The sequence below is a fragment of the Archocentrus centrarchus genome, chromosome 1, assembly GCF_007364275.1.
Source record: "Archocentrus centrarchus isolate MPI-CPG fArcCen1 chromosome 1, fArcCen1, whole genome shotgun sequence".
Classification (NCBI taxonomy): Eukaryota; Metazoa; Chordata; class Actinopteri; order Cichliformes; family Cichlidae; genus Archocentrus; species Archocentrus centrarchus.
In genome coordinates this window covers 14,755,676-14,774,758 of record NC_044346.1, presented here as the reverse complement: position 1 = coordinate 14,774,758, position 19,083 = coordinate 14,755,676, and the positions used below count along the sequence as shown (strand labels likewise).

Here is a 19,083-nt window from a genome sequence, read left to right as displayed (position 1 = left end):
TGAAAGTCTACCTCTCCATCTACATTTGCACGCTGGATTAAGGAGATATTATTTGTTATTCGAACAGAAGAATTATGTATATGCAATTTAACAGGGGATGGGGGCCTGTTCTACCACCCATGTAGTAAAAGTAGTAATCTCTACGTTTCTCTCGGCCCAATTGGATATGTTTTCACCTGAGATCTTCGGTGATCTAAGACTAGTCTCTACAGTACATTCAGGACAGGTGATATGAGAGCAACTGGCTGACAGTCATTAAGTAAGAAGAACCACACAAAATGGGAAAACAATATATAATGAGTATAATAAATTAACTAATATAGCAATCTATTTGTTCATGTAACACACTTTGTAAATAAAGTATGTAGACTTTAAAACACTGGATGCAGAGCGTTGTTTAAGGTGTGCATTAGGTCTTTATTTCAAATAACCAACAACACAAGTAGGGCTGAAATATGACTTTTAGAAACAAATATGGACTTGTCTTTGAGTAATCAAATAAATACATCAAACTGAGAGGGAAAAGTGACTGCAAGTGTAATTTGCTTCAGAAATGAGTTACAATATTATAGCAAATAACTTTGGATGTACAAGAAAATTGTCAGTATATCCATATATGTCTGGTCTGGTTTCAAAGACCTAAAAGACGTAGATGGGACAGCTAAGAGGGGTAAAACATAATTTTGTGCGTCGGATTGTGTTAATGGATTCGGTTCTCATAGACTTCCTGCATTTCCCTTTCTTTCATCCTAAATTCCAACCCTAAATTTAAAAAGATAACCTTTCCTCTCCTGTAGTATGTACAGATGAGCTAAGTAACTAAGCTATAGCTAAGCTATCAAATGAAAAATTAAAGAAAAATAAATTTTTGACGGTCTGCGAACGCAGCATAATAAAATCTCGCGATAGCGCGCTCACACCCGGTAAATATGTGAACGCGGGTGCGCGAGAAAAACCTTGCTAGCGCGAACGTGCTCTGTGGCCAACCGGTGTGTCTTTCATTAAAAACACCAGGATTTTTCTTAATTACCTCGAGGAAGTTTGGAAAAAATACCAGCGGCGCTTAAACGGGATCGTACAAGGAACCTAATAACGGACGATATATCTGAGCGGAAGAGGAAAATCGTCAAAAATGTCCGAAAGCGCAAACTGCGTGGAACAGCGGGAAGAGCAGGCTGAAGTTGAAGACGCCGGAGGAGCGGAGGTAAGATGCGTTAAAACGGGCATTATCTCCTCTCAGCGCTGACTCCGTGTTTCACAGAGCCGACACACATGTGTGTAACTCTGAAAAGGCCCGTCTCCCGTTCACGCATTTACCGGTGTCGGCTGTGTAAAACTTTCATTTTGTCAGTTAGCTAGCTGCGGCGGCGCTATCATTAGCTCACGACGACAGCAGCCCGGTGCTTTGCACCAGCTTAGCAGCGCCGAGCAGCAGCAAGGCCAGCCGCTTTCATAAGCGTCCGCTCTACTAGCTTAGCCCCGCTAGCTGCCTGCTTCGTATCGCTTCAAAAGTCTGTACTTGCTTTGTGTTGGTTCCCAGACACGGTTCACTCTGCGGGATGCTTGTAACGGTGACCCGGCTTTTAGAAAACTCTGTGAAAACAAGCCCGGGGGGAAAGCAGCCCACTCAGCTGCCCATCCGCGTCTTTGTTTTCGGAGGGTACCGCGTAGTAATGGCCGTTGTTCCCGGGGAGGGATGCTGCTGCGCTCTGTGCCTGCAGCTCGACCAAAATTACTGGTGTGTGTGTGTGTGTGTGTGTGTGTGTGTGCTAAGATCATGAACCCACGTAAAGAAAACTGAAGTTTGCTCAACTGAGCTTGCACTATATTAAGAGCATCCGTATTACACCAAAATCTGAAAACAACACAGAACCAAATATAATACTAACATAGACCACAAGTATTGAAATGAAAGTAATAGGAAATAAGAAATTATATATAAATAATTCCAGTGTTTTTTGTTTGTTTGTTTGTTTTTGAGGCAAATGCAGGTGTACCTTTGGATTTTATGCACTTGCAACCATTATTGCGACTGCAGGTTTTGTAATAGAGGTTTAAATTTTCTAATGCATTGGTACATAGCAGTGGGGTTTAATTGATAGCATAGGGGGTAAAAAAGACTGATTTCTTCTATGGAGCAAATTTGTAGGTGTCATTATGGGTTGAGATGCAGTAAATGTGCTCTCAAAAGTGCCCTCATCTGAGAGTATATAATTAAAGGAAGAACTGACATTATTTCAAGTGACACATAGCCTTTTTTCTGCAAATATGCGCTTTGAAAGGTGCACCTTGAAGCTGTGGCTTGTCCTTCGGTTTGTTTGTGTGTTAGTGAACTTGGCTCTTCTTGTCAGTTGCTGTCCACTAAGCATGACTGTTTTTGTTTTCATGATACACTTGATCAGGAGAAGTCTGACTCTTCAGATGCTGGAAAAGAGTCTTCTTCAGATGCGGGTGGTGATGGACAAGATGCCTCCTCCTCCTCATCCTCCTCCAAAACTAAAGATTCTACTCCAGGTTACGAGGAGAAAGTGGTAAGTCCTTTTTTTTTTTTTTTTTTTTCCTCATTACATAGCTCACCACTGTACTCTTTGATCAGAAGATTAACAGGACGTTTTTTCTGTGTGATACAGCAAACAGACCGGACCAACAGATTTGAGTATCTGCTGAAGCAAACAGAGTTGTTTGCTCATTTCATTCAACCAGCTGCTCAGAAGACCCCCACTTCACCACTCAAGATGAAACCGGGACGTCCTCGTATCAAGAAGGACGAGAAACAGAACTTGCTATCTGCTGGAGAGTGAGTACCTGTTCTCATAGCACTTTTTTTTTCCCTCTTTTCCCCCCTTTTAAAAAATTTGTTCACATGATGATTTTTAATATATTGCATCTTTGTTTGACAGCAACCGCCACCGTCGCACGGAGCAGGAGGAGGATGAAGAGCTTCTTAACGAGAGCACAAAGACTACAAATGTGTGCACTCGCTTCGATGAGTCTCCCTCCTGTAAGTAAAACCTGTTTTTATGTGGAGTCAAAATACACATTAAGCATGCGCATCTAACAAATACATGTATTAGGCAGGAGTGAAGATGTGATGGCTAATTTGCTTATCAAACAGAATGGTTATCGCTTGGGTTGTTTTAACACATGCAAAATGTCCATGGGTTTCGCAGGGCTTTCAAATTATGCCGGCGGCAGGCGCGTTTTCCACCTACTCCACCACTCTGCGCCGTCTACTTTTTAATATTCCTTAAAAAAATTTTTTTGCACCATCCGCTGTCTCCATTTCCAGCGCAATGTGGACACACGTGGCAATATTTACGTTCTTTCAATCTGAGCCATTTGATTGGTTCACGACTGCCATGTTACTATTCATATCATCTGCTGCCGTCATGGCTTCGGTCTCGGTCATAAGGCACCTGCTACTTTGGTATGCCACCCTGCTACTCCAAAACAATTTGAAAGCCCTGTTTCGAATAAGAAATGTTTGTTATTGCTTCCACTTTGCACATTACCTAAACTTTAAAATGAGTCGAGAGAGAGAGAGAGAAATACTTTGACCCCAAAGGAAATTAGGGCATCCAGCAGCTATATTAAAAATACAGACTAACAAACTATACTAACTATACTATTATACAAACGATACTAAACTGTACAGGGGCTTAGTGCTCTGAAAACAAAACAAAGCAAAGAATACAGGGATATGGATGAGTCCGGTAGTGCAATATACATATACAAATGTGCAGAGGCAGGTGTGCAGACAATGCAGTGCAGTAATAAACAGTAGTAAAGTGGTAATGATGATTGTTGATTTGTTACTGGTGTTTAATGGGTGACTGTTATTGTCCGTGATAGAGAGCAGTTTGTCCAGTGTCCTTCTCTCTGCCACTGCAGTCAGAGTCCAGCTCCACTCCAACCACTGACCTAATCAGCAGCAGCACTCCCCCTAGTTGGGGGGAGGTGTTACAAGACAAAACAAAAAATGGTGTGTTTTCTTGTCTCTGTTGTAGATGTGAAAACAGGAAAAATGAGGGACTATCAGATCCGTGGTCTGAACTGGCTCATTTCTTTGTATGAGAATGGAATCAATGGGATCCTCGCTGATGAAATGGTCAGTACTTTCTCATGTTTATATTTATTCGTGGAGGTACATTCCAGATACTTTTTTTGTGTGGTGTTGCTGTGTTTTCATGCACAACCTTCTCTCTCTTCTGATTCTCAGGGATTGGGAAAGACTCTCCAAACTATTGCACTGCTAGGTTATATGAAGCACTACAGAAACATCCCTGGTCCTCACATGGTACTGGTTCCCAAGTCCACCCTCTACAACTGGATGAATGAGTTCAAGCGATGGGTGCCTTCTCTTCGTGCAGTCTGCCTGATCGGAGACAGAGATGAACGAGTAAGCTGTGCTGTGTCAGAATTTATTGGTGTGAAAAGACAAATGTAAGACAAAGATAAGACGCAGTATGGAGTCTACCAAATAGGACTGGAGAGTAAAATTTTGGTAGGCTCCATATTGTGTCTTATTGTTCACACGGACACCTAAAAAGTTTTAAAAGGCATTTAATTCTTTAATCTAAACGTAAGCCTTTAATTATTGTTAAATGTCTTAATCCAGTGTGTAAAAAGTCCTAATAATGAGGTTAGGTGTTTATGAACCTAACCCCTAATTTTCTGATTGCAGTTTGACTTTTTGAAACAGGTAACATCTATTTTTGAAAAATAATTTGATTGTTATGCCACATTGTCACACAGAATAGGATAGTGTAACTGACAACACTCACTGTTTGGGGGTCAGGATGCTCAGAGCAGACGTACCTTCTGTTAGCTAGGGACAACATGAGGATGTGAAAAATCAGCTGTTCAGGCAGTTTTAAACCAGGCAGTACATACAGGGCTCTGAGTTTGAGTTTCAGGCTTTTCATGGTGAGATTGAAGCAGTGGAATCCTGCACAAACGTGTCTTCCCGGTCTCCAAATTTGTTCACACACTTGCATGCAACAAGGCGGCCTATAGATGGCAAGTCTGGATTAGCCTTGTACATCTCAGATGGGCTTGTTGCAGATGGTAACAATGACATGTTTGTTTGTTTGTTTGTTTTTTTGTTTCAATCCTCAACCAAAAGTCAAAAACTTAAAGGGATGATTAGGAACTTTATTCTTCAGTTTTGACTGAGTTTATTCTGAGTGGCATTAAAAGCTGTAGAAAATGTGCAATGGGAGTATATGTAGAATACTAGTTCTGCTGATGATGGCATCAATGGGACTTGTCTGTATGTATGCATGTATTTGAAAGAGAGAAATGCATTCCTGCAGTCCAGATTATTTGGTTGTTTTTTCAGGCAGGTTATAGTGAGCTTTAAATTTATTTAGCTGATTTAAGTGTGTCAAAAATAGATTTCTATTCATTTTACTGTAGGTATGTTTATGAAATTAGGCTATACACCGCTGGTTGCAAAAACAATCTTTTTTTTTTTTTTTTTTTTTTGTTTTGTTTTGTTTCAATTTCAGACTGCCCTGATCCGAGATGTGCTGCTGCCTGGAGAGTGGGATGTGTGCGTCACGTCCTACGAGATGCTCATTATTGAAAAAGCAGTGTTCAAGAAGTTCAACTGGAGATACCTGGTCATTGACGAAGCTCACAGGATCAAGAACGAGAAGTCAAAGGTCAGATTAGTGCTGAAACAAAATAGTTATGTGTAACAGCCACCTAGAGCTTAACTTTTAATTTTGTGAGATAGTGAGATGGCTAAGGTTTCCTTTGCTTTTCCGTAGTTATCTGAAATTGTGCGTGAATTTAAGACCACCAACCGTTTGTTGTTGACTGGAACGCCCCTGCAAAACAACCTCCATGAACTGTGGGCTCTGTTGAACTTCCTTCTGCCTGATGTCTTCAACTCAGCAGAGGTAGTACTTGTGTAGTGTGCTACAAAAGTCAATAGTGTATATATTAAATATTGAAGACATATTTAGTCACAGTAGACCTTAGATGAGGTTTTTTTTGTATTAAGGTGCTAATTCAATTTTCTCTTTTTTCCAAGGACTTTGATTCCTGGTTTGACACAAATAACTGCTTGGGTGATCAGAAGTTGGTTGAACGTCTTCACACTGTATGTATTTAATGTTTTTAATATGAATATCAGCACGTTGCTATAAGTTGTAAGGTGTGTTATTATTTATTTGGTTAATTCGCTCTTTGTGTGTAGGTGCTGCGTCCTTTCTTGCTTCGTCGTATCAAAGCAGATGTAGAGAAAACTCTACTCCCCAAAAAAGAGATCAAGATTTACGTTGGCCTGAGTAAGATGCAGCGGGAGTGGTAAGCATCCTCAGTTAAGGTTTACTTGGTATAAATGAGACCTGAGCCTGTGTGTCTGTGCATGCATGCGCCCTGTATTCCTGGGTACTGAGCTGAAGTCGTTTGCCACAACCTTTCAGGTACACAAAGATTCTGATGAAGGACATTGACATTCTGAACTCAGCGGGTAAAATGGACAAGATGCGTCTGCTGAACGTTCTCATGCAGCTGAGAAAATGCTGCAACCATCCTTACCTGTTTGACGGGGCAGAGCCCGGCCCACCTTACACAACTGACATTCACCTGGCAGTGAACAGCGGCAAGATGGTGGTGCTGGACAAGCTGCTACCCAAGCTGAAGGAGCAGGGTATGTTGATTCTTTTGTCCACTATTTTAATTAAAGTTTAGAATACACTTCGAAGTCTTTATTAGAGGAGACATGCCTACAAAATATTTCAAGTTTCAAAGCTTTATTGTCATATGCACAGTGAAGAAACATTACAATGAAATTTTTACTTTGCTGCCCACACTGGATGTCAAAATACCAAAAAATAGATAAAATTAAGCATGCAGTAAAAATAAATATAACTCTGGAAGAATAACAAGTTATGTACATTGTGCATGTATCCTATGTTGCAATAGTAAAAATGGTCTGAACATACATGTGCAGCTCTACGCAGACAAACAGTGACAGTCAAGTGCAGTGCAGTAATGTCTATGAGGGAGTTATCAGCTCAGCTGTTTAGGAGTCTAATGGCCGTGGGAAAGAGAGTTCTTTAGTCTGGTAGTCCTGCATTTCACACTTCTATACCTCCGGTCTGAAGGTAGAAGTGTAAATAATCCATGTTGGGGGTGGGTGGGGTCTTTGATGATGGAGGCAGCTCTTCTGTGGACTCTGCGATGGGAGATGCTCTGCAGAGAGGCATGTGCAGTTCCGGTGATTTTTGTGGCAGTCTTTACCATGCGTTTGCGGTCCTTCACAGTAGCACTGCCAAATATTTGTGGCATACCCATAATTCACACAAAGTGCTGTGTGGTTGAGTGAAGATTGTGTCCATGACTGTGTGTGTGTGTGTGTGTATTTTATTTATTAAATACATCTGTTTAGACTTTAAACTTATCCACATCCTCGTTTTGTAGGTTCACGTGTGCTCATCTTCAGTCAGATGACCAGGATGCTGGACATCTTGGAGGACTACTGCATGTGGAGGAACTATGGTTACTGTCGCCTGGATGGACAAACGCCACACGAGGAGAGACAGGTGAGATGCTTACTTGTCATCTTACGTAAAACAAAAATGATTCCTGAGAGGGCAGTATTGAGGGTGAGATTGCAAAAGCACTTCATTTTAATGTGTGTTTGTGTGTTTACAGATCTCCATCAATGTTTTCAATGAGCCCAACAGCGCGAAGTTCATCTTCATGTTGAGCACCAGAGCTGGAGGCCTGGGTATTAACCTGGCCACAGCTGATGTAGTAATCCTCTACGACTCTGACTGGAACCCTCAAGTCGATCTTCAGGCCATGGTTAGTACTCTTATGTGATTATCTCCCTGATATGAGGAGAGTTGGTGCAACCAATGAAATTGGTTGTTTGAATCAGATTACCTGACTAAGTTCTTTGTTTTTTTTTCTCTCCACCGCTTAGGACCGCGCTCACAGGATTGGCCAGCAGAAGCAGGTGCGTGTTTTCCGTTTCATCACTGAAAACACAGTGGAGGAGAGGATTGTGGAGAGGGCCGAGATGAAACTGCGGCTGGACTCCATTGTCATCCAGCAGGGTAATTTATCTCACCTAAGGTCATCCTGTGTACTCTTAAAAAATGAAAGATGCAGTTCACATATTGGTACTGAATGATAACTGTGGAATAAGCTAAAGTAAGAGATTTTATTTTATCTTAATAGGAAGACTTGTGGATCCGAGTGCAAACAAACTGGGTAAGGATGAGATGCTGTCCATCATTCGCCACGGTGCCACACACGTGTTTGCCTCCAAAGAGAGCGAGATCACAGATGATGACATCGATGCCATCCTGGAGAGAGGTGAAAGGAAGGTGAGACTGGCTGCGTTAGCCGAAAAGCATAGATGGATGAAAGCTTGTGTGTATGAATTTCAAAAGTCACACGCTTTCCAATGGTTGTGTACCAGACGATGGAGATGAAGGAGAGACTTTCATCGCTGGGTGAGAGCTCTTTGAGAAACTTCACCATGGACACAGAGAACACCAGCGTGTACACGTTTGAAGGAGAGGACTACAGAGAGAAGAAGAAGGTAAGGAGGCTAGTTAGCATCAGTATTTAATCTGGAACGACCTTTTCCTAAGAGCCTTAAATCTTTACCTTGTGATTTTCATTTTCTGTTCAGGTCATTACCAACTGGATTGAGCCGCCCAAGAGAGAAAGGAAAGCCAATTATGCTGTCGATGCCTACTTCAGAGAAGCTCTGCGAGTCAGTGAGCCCAAAGCACCAAAGGTAGGACACATCACTGTGCAAACACCATACAGACTGAAGCCATTAATGCAGCAGGAGGCTTTAATTTAAAGATTTTTTTAATTGCTTTTTTTTTTTTTTTTTCTCCAGGCTCCTCGTCCTCCTAAGCAGCCAAATGTGCAGGACTTCCAGTTTTTCCCTCCACGGCTCTTTGAGCTTCTAGAAAAAGAAATTCTCTTCTACAGAAAGACCATTGGATATAAGGTACATAGAACAACTGATTTATTCAGAGAGATTCCCATTTGTCCAGATTTTGTTGTCTTTAGAGATGCCTCTAAGTGGATCTGTGGCTGTCTCTTTTAAGGTTCCCCGAAATCCAGATATACCCAACTCAGCTCAGGTCCAGAAGGAGGAGCAGGCTAAGATTGATGAGGCTGAGGCCCTCACAGAGGAGGAACTGGAGGAGAAGGAAACCCTTTTGCAGCAGGTAGTTTATTCTTGTCATTTACTCACAGCTAGTGGTTAATGTGCAGGAAATTAAACGTTTGTGTGTTTCTCTCAATTGTTCATTGACTGATCAGCTGTATGCTTATTGCAGGGATTTACTATTTGGAACAAACGTGACTTTAACCAGTTCATCAAAGCAAATGAGAAATGGGGGAGAGATGATATTGAGAACATTGCCAGAGAGGTTGAGGGAAAAACTCCAGAGGAAGTCATGGAATATTCTGGTATTTTTTCATTTCTTTTAAATTTACTCTCTGGAAAGCAAACCCAGAAAATTAAACTGACTTATCGTCTAATGTTTGTGTTCTTTCCTCCAGCTGTATTCTGGGAGCGTTGCAATGAACTGCAAGATATCGAAAAGATCATGGCCCAGATAGAAAGAGGAGAAGCCAGGATTCAGAGAAGGATCAGCATCAAGAAAGCACTGGACTCAAAGGTAGCAGATGGTCAACTGTCAAATGTTGTCTTCTAATGTAAGTTAACTAATAGATATCTCACTCAGCATTGTATTTATCCTTCAATGTGTTTATCAAATCCTCGTCTAGATCGGTCGCTACAAGGCTCCTTTCCATCAGCTCCGTATCTCCTACGGTACTAACAAAGGCAAGAACTACACAGAGGAGGAAGACCGCTTCCTCATCTGTATGCTTCACAAGCTGGGCTTTGACAAGGAGAGCGTGTACGACGAGCTCCGGCAGTGCATCCGCAACTCGCCTCAGTTCCGCTTCGACTGGTTCCTCAAATCCAGGACTGCCATGGTGAATTTAGACTGCTTTACTCCATTTCTCTCTTTTTTTTTTTTTCTATTATTTAATTTTTAAGCATCTTAATAATTAAAATGTGTTTTTTATTTTTATTTATTTATTTTTTACTTTTTTTAAAAACTTATTCGCTTGTTGTGTAGGAGCTCCAGAGGCGATGCAACACCCTGATCACGCTGATAGAGAGAGAGAACATGGAGCTAGAGGAGAGGGAGAAGGCAGAGAAAAAGAAACGGGGCCCAAAGAGCGGCTCAGTAAGATACAAATTCACCTCATATTAAATAATGCAAACTGCACATTAATATTCAAAAGTCTGTTATTTTAAACAATCTATTAAAGAGAACATCCTCCTCTTTTCCAGGCGCAGAAACGAAAGTCAGAGGGAACCCCAGACGGTCGAGGACGAAGGAAAAAGCTCAAGTTGTGAAGCTGTTGAAAATCTGCATTAACAGAACTAAAGACTGCAGCCAGCTATCATTAGTCCCAGTGTCTGTGTTTGTTTTGCAGGCTGTGATAATGTATTGTGTTCAAATTCCTGAAGGACTGATATGGTTGGTTTAGGTTTTAGGAAGTGTTTCTTTACAGGTCTGCCTTGTTGTCACTTACCTAAACACTGCAGCTGTGCTGGGTCAGGTTTTTTTGTTCACTAGTCTTTATTTTTTACTAGTACTTAACTGAAACAAATGTATTTATGTCTGTTGGTTGTACCACATTCCAATCCTTGAAACAAACGATATGTACCCTTTTTTTTTTAATTTCTAAGAAAACATCTGTTCTTGTATCTTCCTATGTGAAGTAGAAAATGTCTTTCTGAGCATCGTAAATTACCCCCCCCCCCTTTTTTTTTATTAAAAAAGTGTGCTCTGATTAAATTAGACAGATTCAGAAAATGACTTTTTTTTTTTCTTTTTTTTTTGGATTTGACAGTTTAAGTTAACATACATCCAGTATTTTGAAAATTGTCACAAAAGAAAATAAGCCTTAAAACTCTAATAAATGGCACATTAAAATATACGTAGAATGCTGTCACATGTAGAAGGAAAAGTATCGTTTTTATACTGCATTTGTTTCACCAGGGTGTAGTACTTTCTTTTTTTTTTTTTTTCCCCAATAGTCCTACACCTGATATGTACACAGATAGTTGTGCATCTGATTTCAGCCACATTTATCTAAAAACAAAAGTAAAAAAATGGATTTCTGCATTTTCAAAAGACTAAAATAACATTTACAATCCCTTTCAATGGTACCACAGTGGTACTTTTATCAGTAGTAGACAGGTACATGGCAGGATCTTTAAAGAAGGAAAAAAAAAAAAATCACGTTATCATTCATTAAGGTCAGTTTCAACTAACATTCAGTCCAGTTTGCTCTAATCTTCACTAAACAAAATAATGAACATGGTGAAATACAATAATTCATGAAAAAACTTTGTAAATAGAAAATTATTTGCTTTTATGAAATTTAAACAAGGTTGCCATTCACTCATGCGCTACTACATTACATGCATTTGCAAACACTGGATAAAGAGCAATATTTTACAACTTGGCACCTAATGAAACTGATATGTATTGTGAGGGGCTTCTCCATATATCCATGATCCTGCATAGGCTGTGATAAAGGCTAAATTTACAGTAAATTAAAGACTAACCATTATCAGAGATCAGTAAGCCTCATAATTCAGGTGCATTCCCTGCCCGTGGACCCGAGTACTGACATCTTTTGCTGTCCACAGGTTGTACTGGGCTCTTTTCAGTGCTACACAAGTTTGGCATCAAAGGCACAGTGGTGGAGGGGACTATTATAGTCCTTTTAATAGGGGACAGATGTTTTAATTGAAGCTGGGCCCACATTTAGACCTCCGAGCTGTCTGAACCGCCCCACATGCCTGCTGGGCTGTGACTGTAGCCGCTGTAGGCCGAAGAAGAGGAGGTGGTGTAAGGAGGGAACTGACTCTTCTTTTCACGCTTCTTGCGCCTCAGCAGCAGAATGACGATGGTGGCGATGAGGCAGATGAGGAGGATCAGACCTGCGACGCCCACCAGCAAGGGTATGGTGGAGGTGTCAGTCGGCTCTCTGCCTGAGCTCTCCAGCAGGGGGCGCTCTAGGAAGTTGTCACCGTTAGGGAGCCAAGGCTGGCGCTGGCTGACTACGATACGGTCTCTTCGGTCCAAAGCAATGTGCTGGATGTTGGTACCCCGATTGTTTTCGATACCGATGTCCTGGGCTAGAGCAGGACCGGAGAAAGCGAGGGCGGCGCGGCGGTGGCGGTGGTGGGTGGCCACGTTGGAGGTGTGGGGCTGCTTAACAGAGGAGACACTGTGATGGAGGTGCTCCACACTACGTTTGCCAATGTTGCGGTTGGCATTTTCTCTGGAGCGGACGGTGTAGATAGTGTGGATGAACCACTCGCGACCAGCAGCCACCTGTAAAAGAAGCACAACATGTTTAATCCTCTTTATGTCTGTCTGTGCAAAACATAAACTGTGGAGGACCAAAAATGCCAAAATGACCAAAAAAAAAAAAAAATCCTACAGTTAATGACAATAAATTAAATATTTTGTCATTAAATTTATCAAAATTTATTTATTGAAAAAGGTTTGTATTAATTCCCATATTTATTCATCTTTGCATTTTCAATTTAGCATTCAATTATTCATTTTTTTCTCTTGTACATTTCTTTATGCATTTCTACTTTAATATGAGAGGGCTGTCAACAGGGGCGCAGCTATATATACTTTCTGAGGTGTATGCAGACACATTTTTTTCAGAGGCTGCTTCAACACCTTGCAGTTGTATTTTATGTTAAAATATTGCTAGTATTAATTTTGAAAGAGGAATTCTTATTTTTTTTTTGTTTGTTTTTTTTATACCAGTTTGAATTTTGTTCTGCTTTACATTAAAAAGAGTTAATGCAAACCAACCCATTTGTGGTATATTTTATTCACTAACCCAATGAGAATTGATAAGAGAATCGATAAGGAATCAAATTGATAAGTGATATCGATAATGGAATGGGAATCGCTAAATTCTTATCAATTCCCATCCCTATTTATAATCCTGTAAATATGGTCATTAATTCCCAGTATTTGTGTGAACCTGAATCCTGATGGGTTGCTCGCCCAGGGCGCCAAACAGGCTAGGACTGCCACTGTTAGGCCCCAAGCAGAACGTGATTTGGAGCCCCCACCTCCAGCCACCCGTCTGAGCACCGCCAATATTAAGTTTATGTTGTCCATGCTTGACTGAAACACCCATTGCTATTTATGCTGGCAGCCGGTTCATTTACAAATAATGTGTTCAAGGGGAGAACAGTCAAAATTTCACACAACAAATTTGGTCTTGTTTATTTAAATATTTATTTCTGAATGACTTGAAAATGAAACCTAGCACTACGCTAGCTTCCAGCTTTGTTGGACAGTGTGCAGACCAAAGCAGATGGCACTAACACCCAGAAAGCTTAAAAGTTAAAGAAACATCCAAACTTTGAGGGATTTTCTAATTACACACTCCAAACATGTTAAATGTAACAAATCTCTCAAAGCTCAGTATCAATATCGCTCTCTCATTGGCTGCTGTCATTCCCACAACTTTCACCTGCTGCTCAGCAACCAAAACTGTTGCCATATGATTTTTTGATTGTCAGACATGGCAAAAGTACTGACATTCTGTACTTAAGTAGAATTTCAAGTACTTGTGTTAAAAAATACTTTGGTAAAAGTTGAAGTACTGGTTCAACTTCTTTCTTAAGTAAAAGTAAAAAAATACATTCTCTGAAATGTACTCAAAGTAAGAAAGTAAAAGTAGCTCTTTGGAGGACATTTCTACCAGCTATTTTTGTGTAAAGCTAACCGAACCTCATTATATATTATTATAATAATATAAAATAATATTACATGAGAATACAAACGTTATTCCAATCTAAATTTTTGTTCTAACGAATGCACTCAGCTTGAATCTGTTATGTAGGACACAAACTGTGAAAGGGAATTTAAACACAGCTCTAGTCTCAGTGTCCTCCATAGTAGAGGGTGACTGTGCCTCCACACCTAAACACAAAAATGAGTATACTCAGGGGTTTCAGTATTCAGTAGGTGGAGGAACCCTAAGATCAGCTGTAGTGCCTCTGCATGGGGAGAAGAATCACAACTTTCTATTGTGAGCTGCAGTAAATGATGTTGGTGTGCAGGCTGTGATCAGCTGACCTGCTGCTGCTGCTGCTCTGAGGTTTACTGCTCTGTGTGGATGAACTGAATTCACAAAGATGTAACCCAGTATTTCACAGCTATCTGTGCTGATCTCCATCCCCTACACTGACAGCATACAGGCTGTAGAAATGTTGGATTCAGTGAATGAATCTCAGCATCAGCAGCTTTGATTCAAACTCATCTCTGCTGCACTGATGTAACCTGTAACTCAGCCTCTGTGCACCAACACAGAGCATTGCTGTAAATACAGTACAACAAGCTAATCTGTTTATCACACTAAACTACAGTATTTTCATACAATCTTTGAATAACACAAAGTCAGCATACCTCAGTTTGTTTTCCAGCCCTCATTTTTAAATCTAACCTCTCTTCTTCCTCTCCTGTCCTCTTTCTCCATCTCTGAGTGAACTGCTCTCTCTTTGCTCTCCCTGGAAATACACCAGCTCTTCTTTTAGCTAGCAGACACACCGTGTAACAAATTGCACACACTTTGTGTGTTTGCTGATATTTGCTGAACATTTAGAAACATTGCATTTAAAAGTATCTGCCACACATTACTCCCTTTACGCTCGCTCCTCTTCAGTAGCGCTAGCTAAGCTGTTTGTGTCTCACGAGCCCAACTTACGGACTCGGTCCGGCCCGCTGTAACCCTTGATTATAGCGCTATAAATGAGATATAAATTATATGGGTTTGCCCTTTGTACCCGATAAGCCCCGGTGATGGAGGATACGCCAGTCTCTTATATGTGTTACAGGGTTATTATAGTTAACGAAAACGAACGAAATAACGAAAACTGAAATTGAAAAAACATTGTCGTTAACTGAAATAAATAAAAACTATAATTAAAAGGAAAAAACGATAACTAACTAAAACTGAATTGTGAGTTTACAAAACTAACTAAAACTAACTGAAATTATCGATAAACTGACTTTCATTTACTTGTTTTTTTTTTTAAGCCTTGTGGATTGATATGAAATCATTTTTTCCACTCTCCGAGTTTAAGCTGGGAGCACCACAGGACAACTGGGTGAGTGCGTGCGCATGTGCGTGCGCTCACCGCGCTGGTCCACAGAGTAATGGCTGCGGTCTGCCGAGAAAGCGGCAGAGTCCCGTATGGAGGTTCTTTGAGTACAAGAGCACAGATAGAATCGAAAGTCTTGTTGTGGATGATGAAAAATGTGCGGAACATTTCTCAGTCAGGAAAAACCAGCAACATCAAAGTCCAGCTGAGAAGCGCACAACGGCTACAGAAACCGCTCTGATCCTACCAGGTAACCTGGCCTGCGCCTCTGAGAAACGGGACTACTTGTTGGGTCCACGCAGCCCAGAAAGTTGTGACTAAACTGTTTAGTCTTTGTGCCTTTTATCAGTGAGAGAATAACAATCAGGAATAATAATCAAAGCATCAATATAAGGACTCACAACTGTCAGCAAATTCCTGGTAGGAGACTGCTGAAACTATCAGGATGGACGTGAAGGAATGAAGAAAGTGAAAAAAAAACAGGGACAAATATGTTTGCACCTAAAAAACTGAGCACAAAGAGGGAGGACCAAAAAAGAAGTCCCAGTCTGCGCTGCATATAAAACACCTGCACACGACCACAAGGTAATTAACACACACAATCCAGCTACACAAGCATAAATGTGGACATGAGGTCGGCAACTTCCGTAGGTTATGTACAGAGGCCGCAAAGACCCTGCAGGTTTAATTAGCGAGCATCTAACCAAGCTAGCTCCAAAACAGAAGCAGCTTCAGGTGGTGAGAACATCAGGATGCAGATGGATTTGAGCTTTGGCTCCTTCAAAGAGTTTGTTTTTGTCAAACACCACATGTAGCTGTTGTTAATCTACTGCACTGATGCTGAACTTTATTGTGGAGTTTATTGTAGAATTTATTGAGTTTGGGAGTTCATGTTTTTCTTTGTTTCTCCCTGTTGATGTTCATGTGTGTCCTTAATATTACACACATTTAGCATGTCTTGTGAACAGCTGGTTGTTGAATATATTTCTTTAAACTGTATCTTTTGTCAAGTTTTCATTACACAATAGTCACTTTTGCGCCTTGAATCTTGCACCTGATTAGGTATGAAAATACTAAAACTAATACTGAAACTAACTGAAACTAACTAAAACTAAGCATGAAACCAAAAATAAAAACTAATAAAAACGAGAAAAACCACTCTGAAAACTAATTAAAACTAACTGAATTAAAGAAAAAAAAGTAAAAACTAACTAAAACTAAACTATAATGTAAAATCCAAAACTATTATAACCCTGATGTGTTATTATTCCTCCGTTTAGGCTCAGATTGTATGACGTTTGACGGCGCAGTGACCGCAAACTTTTCTCAGACGTGTTAAAAATGTAATGAGTCTGTTTTGAAAATGTAAGAAGTAGAAAGTACAGATACTTGTGTAAAAATGTAGGAAGTAAAAGTAAAAAGTAGTCAGAAAAATAAATACTCAAGTAAAGTACAGATACCTGAAAAATGTACTTAAGTACAGTAACGAAGTATTTATACTTCGTTACTTCCCACCTCTGTTGATTGTTGATGTGGTGCATTTTTCCACCAATAGGAAAGGGGATGTATGGGATTATATTCATGTAAAAATTCATGCACAAGTAAAGCATAATGGGAGCAAATAATTTAATTTTGCTAGCATACTACGGCCCACCTGCAGTACCTTCGCGGCCCACTCGGGGGGGGGGATCACAGGTCTATGCAATAACATACAGTCAATGGATTTTAAACCCACAGTTTCTTTTCCAATGAAGCAGCTGTTATTTAAAAAAAAACGTTGCCATGGTAACAGGAATGTTTAGGTCTATGTTAAAGTATACCCGGTGATGTCACAGTTCTCTGGAATGTCACTTCAAAGGCCTTTATTTGATTGTTGAGATCCTAGAACCTTGAAAATACATCCACAGAATCTCTCTTGTTTTACACAGCGCACTCTTGTAAAGTGTAACCACAGAATTCAATTGCAGATTTAGTGGAATATCATCTGGACTTGCTTTGTACACAAAGATGCCGCTCTTACTTTTGACACATCACATACTTCCCTGGGCTTTTAAAAAAACCGCAGAATTCATCAGCTCACAACTGGAACAATCTCAGTCACCAAATCCTACGGAAGGTTTGGAGTCCCAGACTGAAGTTCAGCAGAATGCAGCTGAACAACCCACCTCTGCAACTGAAAGAACTGCCTCTGAGTTATGGGTGCTAGAATCTGATCCAACTCAAGGTGAGTTAGATGATGATCTTCCTGAGCCCAGAGGCTTGGAACAACTGGGAGAAACTCAGAGCATGGCAGACCAACCCACCTCTGCGACTGAGGGAAATGCTTCTGAGTTATCAGAGCTAGGATCTGATCCAACTGTAGCCGAGTTAGATGATGATCTTCCTGAGCCCAGAGGCTTGGCACAACTGGGAGAAACTCAGAGCATGGCAGACCAACCCACCTCTGCAACTGAGGGAAATGCTTCTGGGTTATCAGAGCTAGAATCTGATCCAACTCTAGCCAAGTTAGATGATCTTCCTGAGCCCAGAGGCTTGGCACAACTGGGAGAAACTCAGAGCATGGCAGACCAACCCACCTCTGCGACTGAGGGAAATGCTTCTGAGTTATCAGAGCTAGGATCTGATCCAACTGTAGCCGAGTTAGATGATGATCTTCCTGAGCCCAGAGGCTTGGAACAACTGGGAGAAACTCAGAGCATGGCAGACCAACCCACCTCTGCGACTGAGGGAAATGCTTCTGAGTTATCAGAGCTAGGATCTGATCCAACTGTAGCCGAGTTAGATGATGATCTTCCTGAGCCCAGAGGCTTGGCACAACTGGGAGAAACTCAGAGCATGGCAGACCAGCCCACCTCTGCAACTGAGGGAAATGCTTCTGGGTTATCAGAGCTAGAATCTGATCCAACTCTAGCCAAGTTAGATGATCTTCCTGAGCCCAGAGGCTTGGAACAACTGGTAGAAACTCAGAGCATGGCAGACCAACCCACCTCTGCGACTGAGGGAAATGCTTCTGAGTTATCAGCGCTAGGATCTGATCCAACTGTAGCCGAGTTAGATGATCTTCCTGAGCCCAGAGGCTTGGAACAACTGGGAGAAACTCAGAGCATGGCAGACCAACCCACCTCTGCGACTGAGGGAAATGCTTCTGAGTTGTCAGCGCTAGGATCTGATCCAACTGTAGCCGAGTTAGATGATCTTCCTGAGCCCAGAGGCTTGGAACAACTGGGAGAAACTCAGAGCATGGCAGACCAACCCACCTCTGCGACTGAGGGAAATGCTTCTGAGTTGTCAGCGCTAGAATCTGATCCAACTGTAGCCGAGTTAGATGATCTTCCTGAGCCCAGAGGCTTGGAACAACTGGGAGAAACTCAGAGCATGGCAGACCAACCCACCTCTGCGACTGAGGGAAATGCTTCTGAGTTGTCAGCGCTAGAATCTGATCCAACTCTAGCCGAGTTAGATGATCTTCCTGAGCCCAGAGGCTTGGAACAACTGGGAGAAACTCAGAGCATGGCAGACCAACCCACCTCTGCGACTGAGGGAAATGCTTCTGTGTTATCAGCGCTAGGATCTGATCCAACTGTAGCCGAGTTAGATGATCTTCCTGAGCCCAGAGGCTTGGAACAACTGGGAGAAACTCAGAGCATGGCAGACCAACCCACCTCTGCGACTGAGGGAAATGTCTCTGAGTGTGAAATGAATTCTTTCGTCTTTTCATTGTCAGACTTCCCTCCGCTGCAGCGAGAGAAGAGCATGGCAGACCAACCCAGCTCTGCGACTGAGGGAAATGTCTCTGAGTGTGAAATGAATTCTTTCGTCTTTTCATTGTCAGACTTCCCTCCGCTGCAGCGAGAGAAATTGGA

The 19,083-nt window shown here is 41.4% G+C and overlaps 2 protein-coding genes across 2 annotated transcripts in view; one reads left to right on the top strand and one right to left on the bottom strand.

Moving 5' to 3' along the window:
- Positions 1-925: 925 nt before the first annotated feature.
- Positions 926-10,878, top strand: smarca5 (SNF2 related chromatin remodeling ATPase 5). The gene is made up of 24 exons (XM_030722058.1): positions 926-1,204; positions 2,403-2,531; positions 2,631-2,797; positions 2,901-3,001; positions 4,008-4,108; positions 4,220-4,399; positions 5,511-5,666; positions 5,775-5,906; positions 6,041-6,109; positions 6,206-6,315; positions 6,435-6,661; positions 7,435-7,556; positions 7,669-7,821; positions 7,943-8,075; positions 8,200-8,348; positions 8,444-8,566; positions 8,660-8,767; positions 8,876-8,989; positions 9,090-9,212; positions 9,324-9,456; positions 9,550-9,668; positions 9,778-9,990; positions 10,137-10,247; positions 10,355-10,878. The coding sequence occupies exons 1-24, from the start codon at positions 1,133-1,135 to the stop codon at positions 10,418-10,420; spliced, it is 3,111 nt and encodes a 1,036-aa protein (XP_030577918.1). The 5' UTR covers positions 926-1,132; the 3' UTR covers positions 10,421-10,878.
- Positions 10,879-11,051: 173 nt separating this feature from the next.
- frem3 (Fras1 related extracellular matrix 3) overlaps positions 11,052-19,083 on the bottom strand; it is a 43,112-nt gene continuing 35,080 nt past the window's right edge. The window contains exon 24 of the mRNA XM_030721962.1: positions 11,052-12,416. Within this exon, the coding sequence (XP_030577822.1) occupies positions 11,844-12,416 (573 nt within the window). The 3' untranslated portion in view covers positions 11,052-11,843. The remainder of the gene's footprint in view (positions 12,417-19,083) is intronic.

Coding starts and splice junctions, on each gene's coding strand:
- smarca5 (XM_030722058.1), top strand. CDS start 1,133: ATGTCCGAAAGCGCAAACTGCGTGGAACAGCGGGAAGAGCAGGCTGAA. Junction 4,109..4,219: donor GGATCCTCGCTGATGAAATG/GTCAGTACTTTC, acceptor TCTGATTCTCAG/GGATTGGGAAAGACTCTCCA. Junction 9,457..9,549: donor GGAAGTCATGGAATATTCTG/GTATTTTTTCAT, acceptor TCTTTCCTCCAG/CTGTATTCTGGGAGCGTTGC.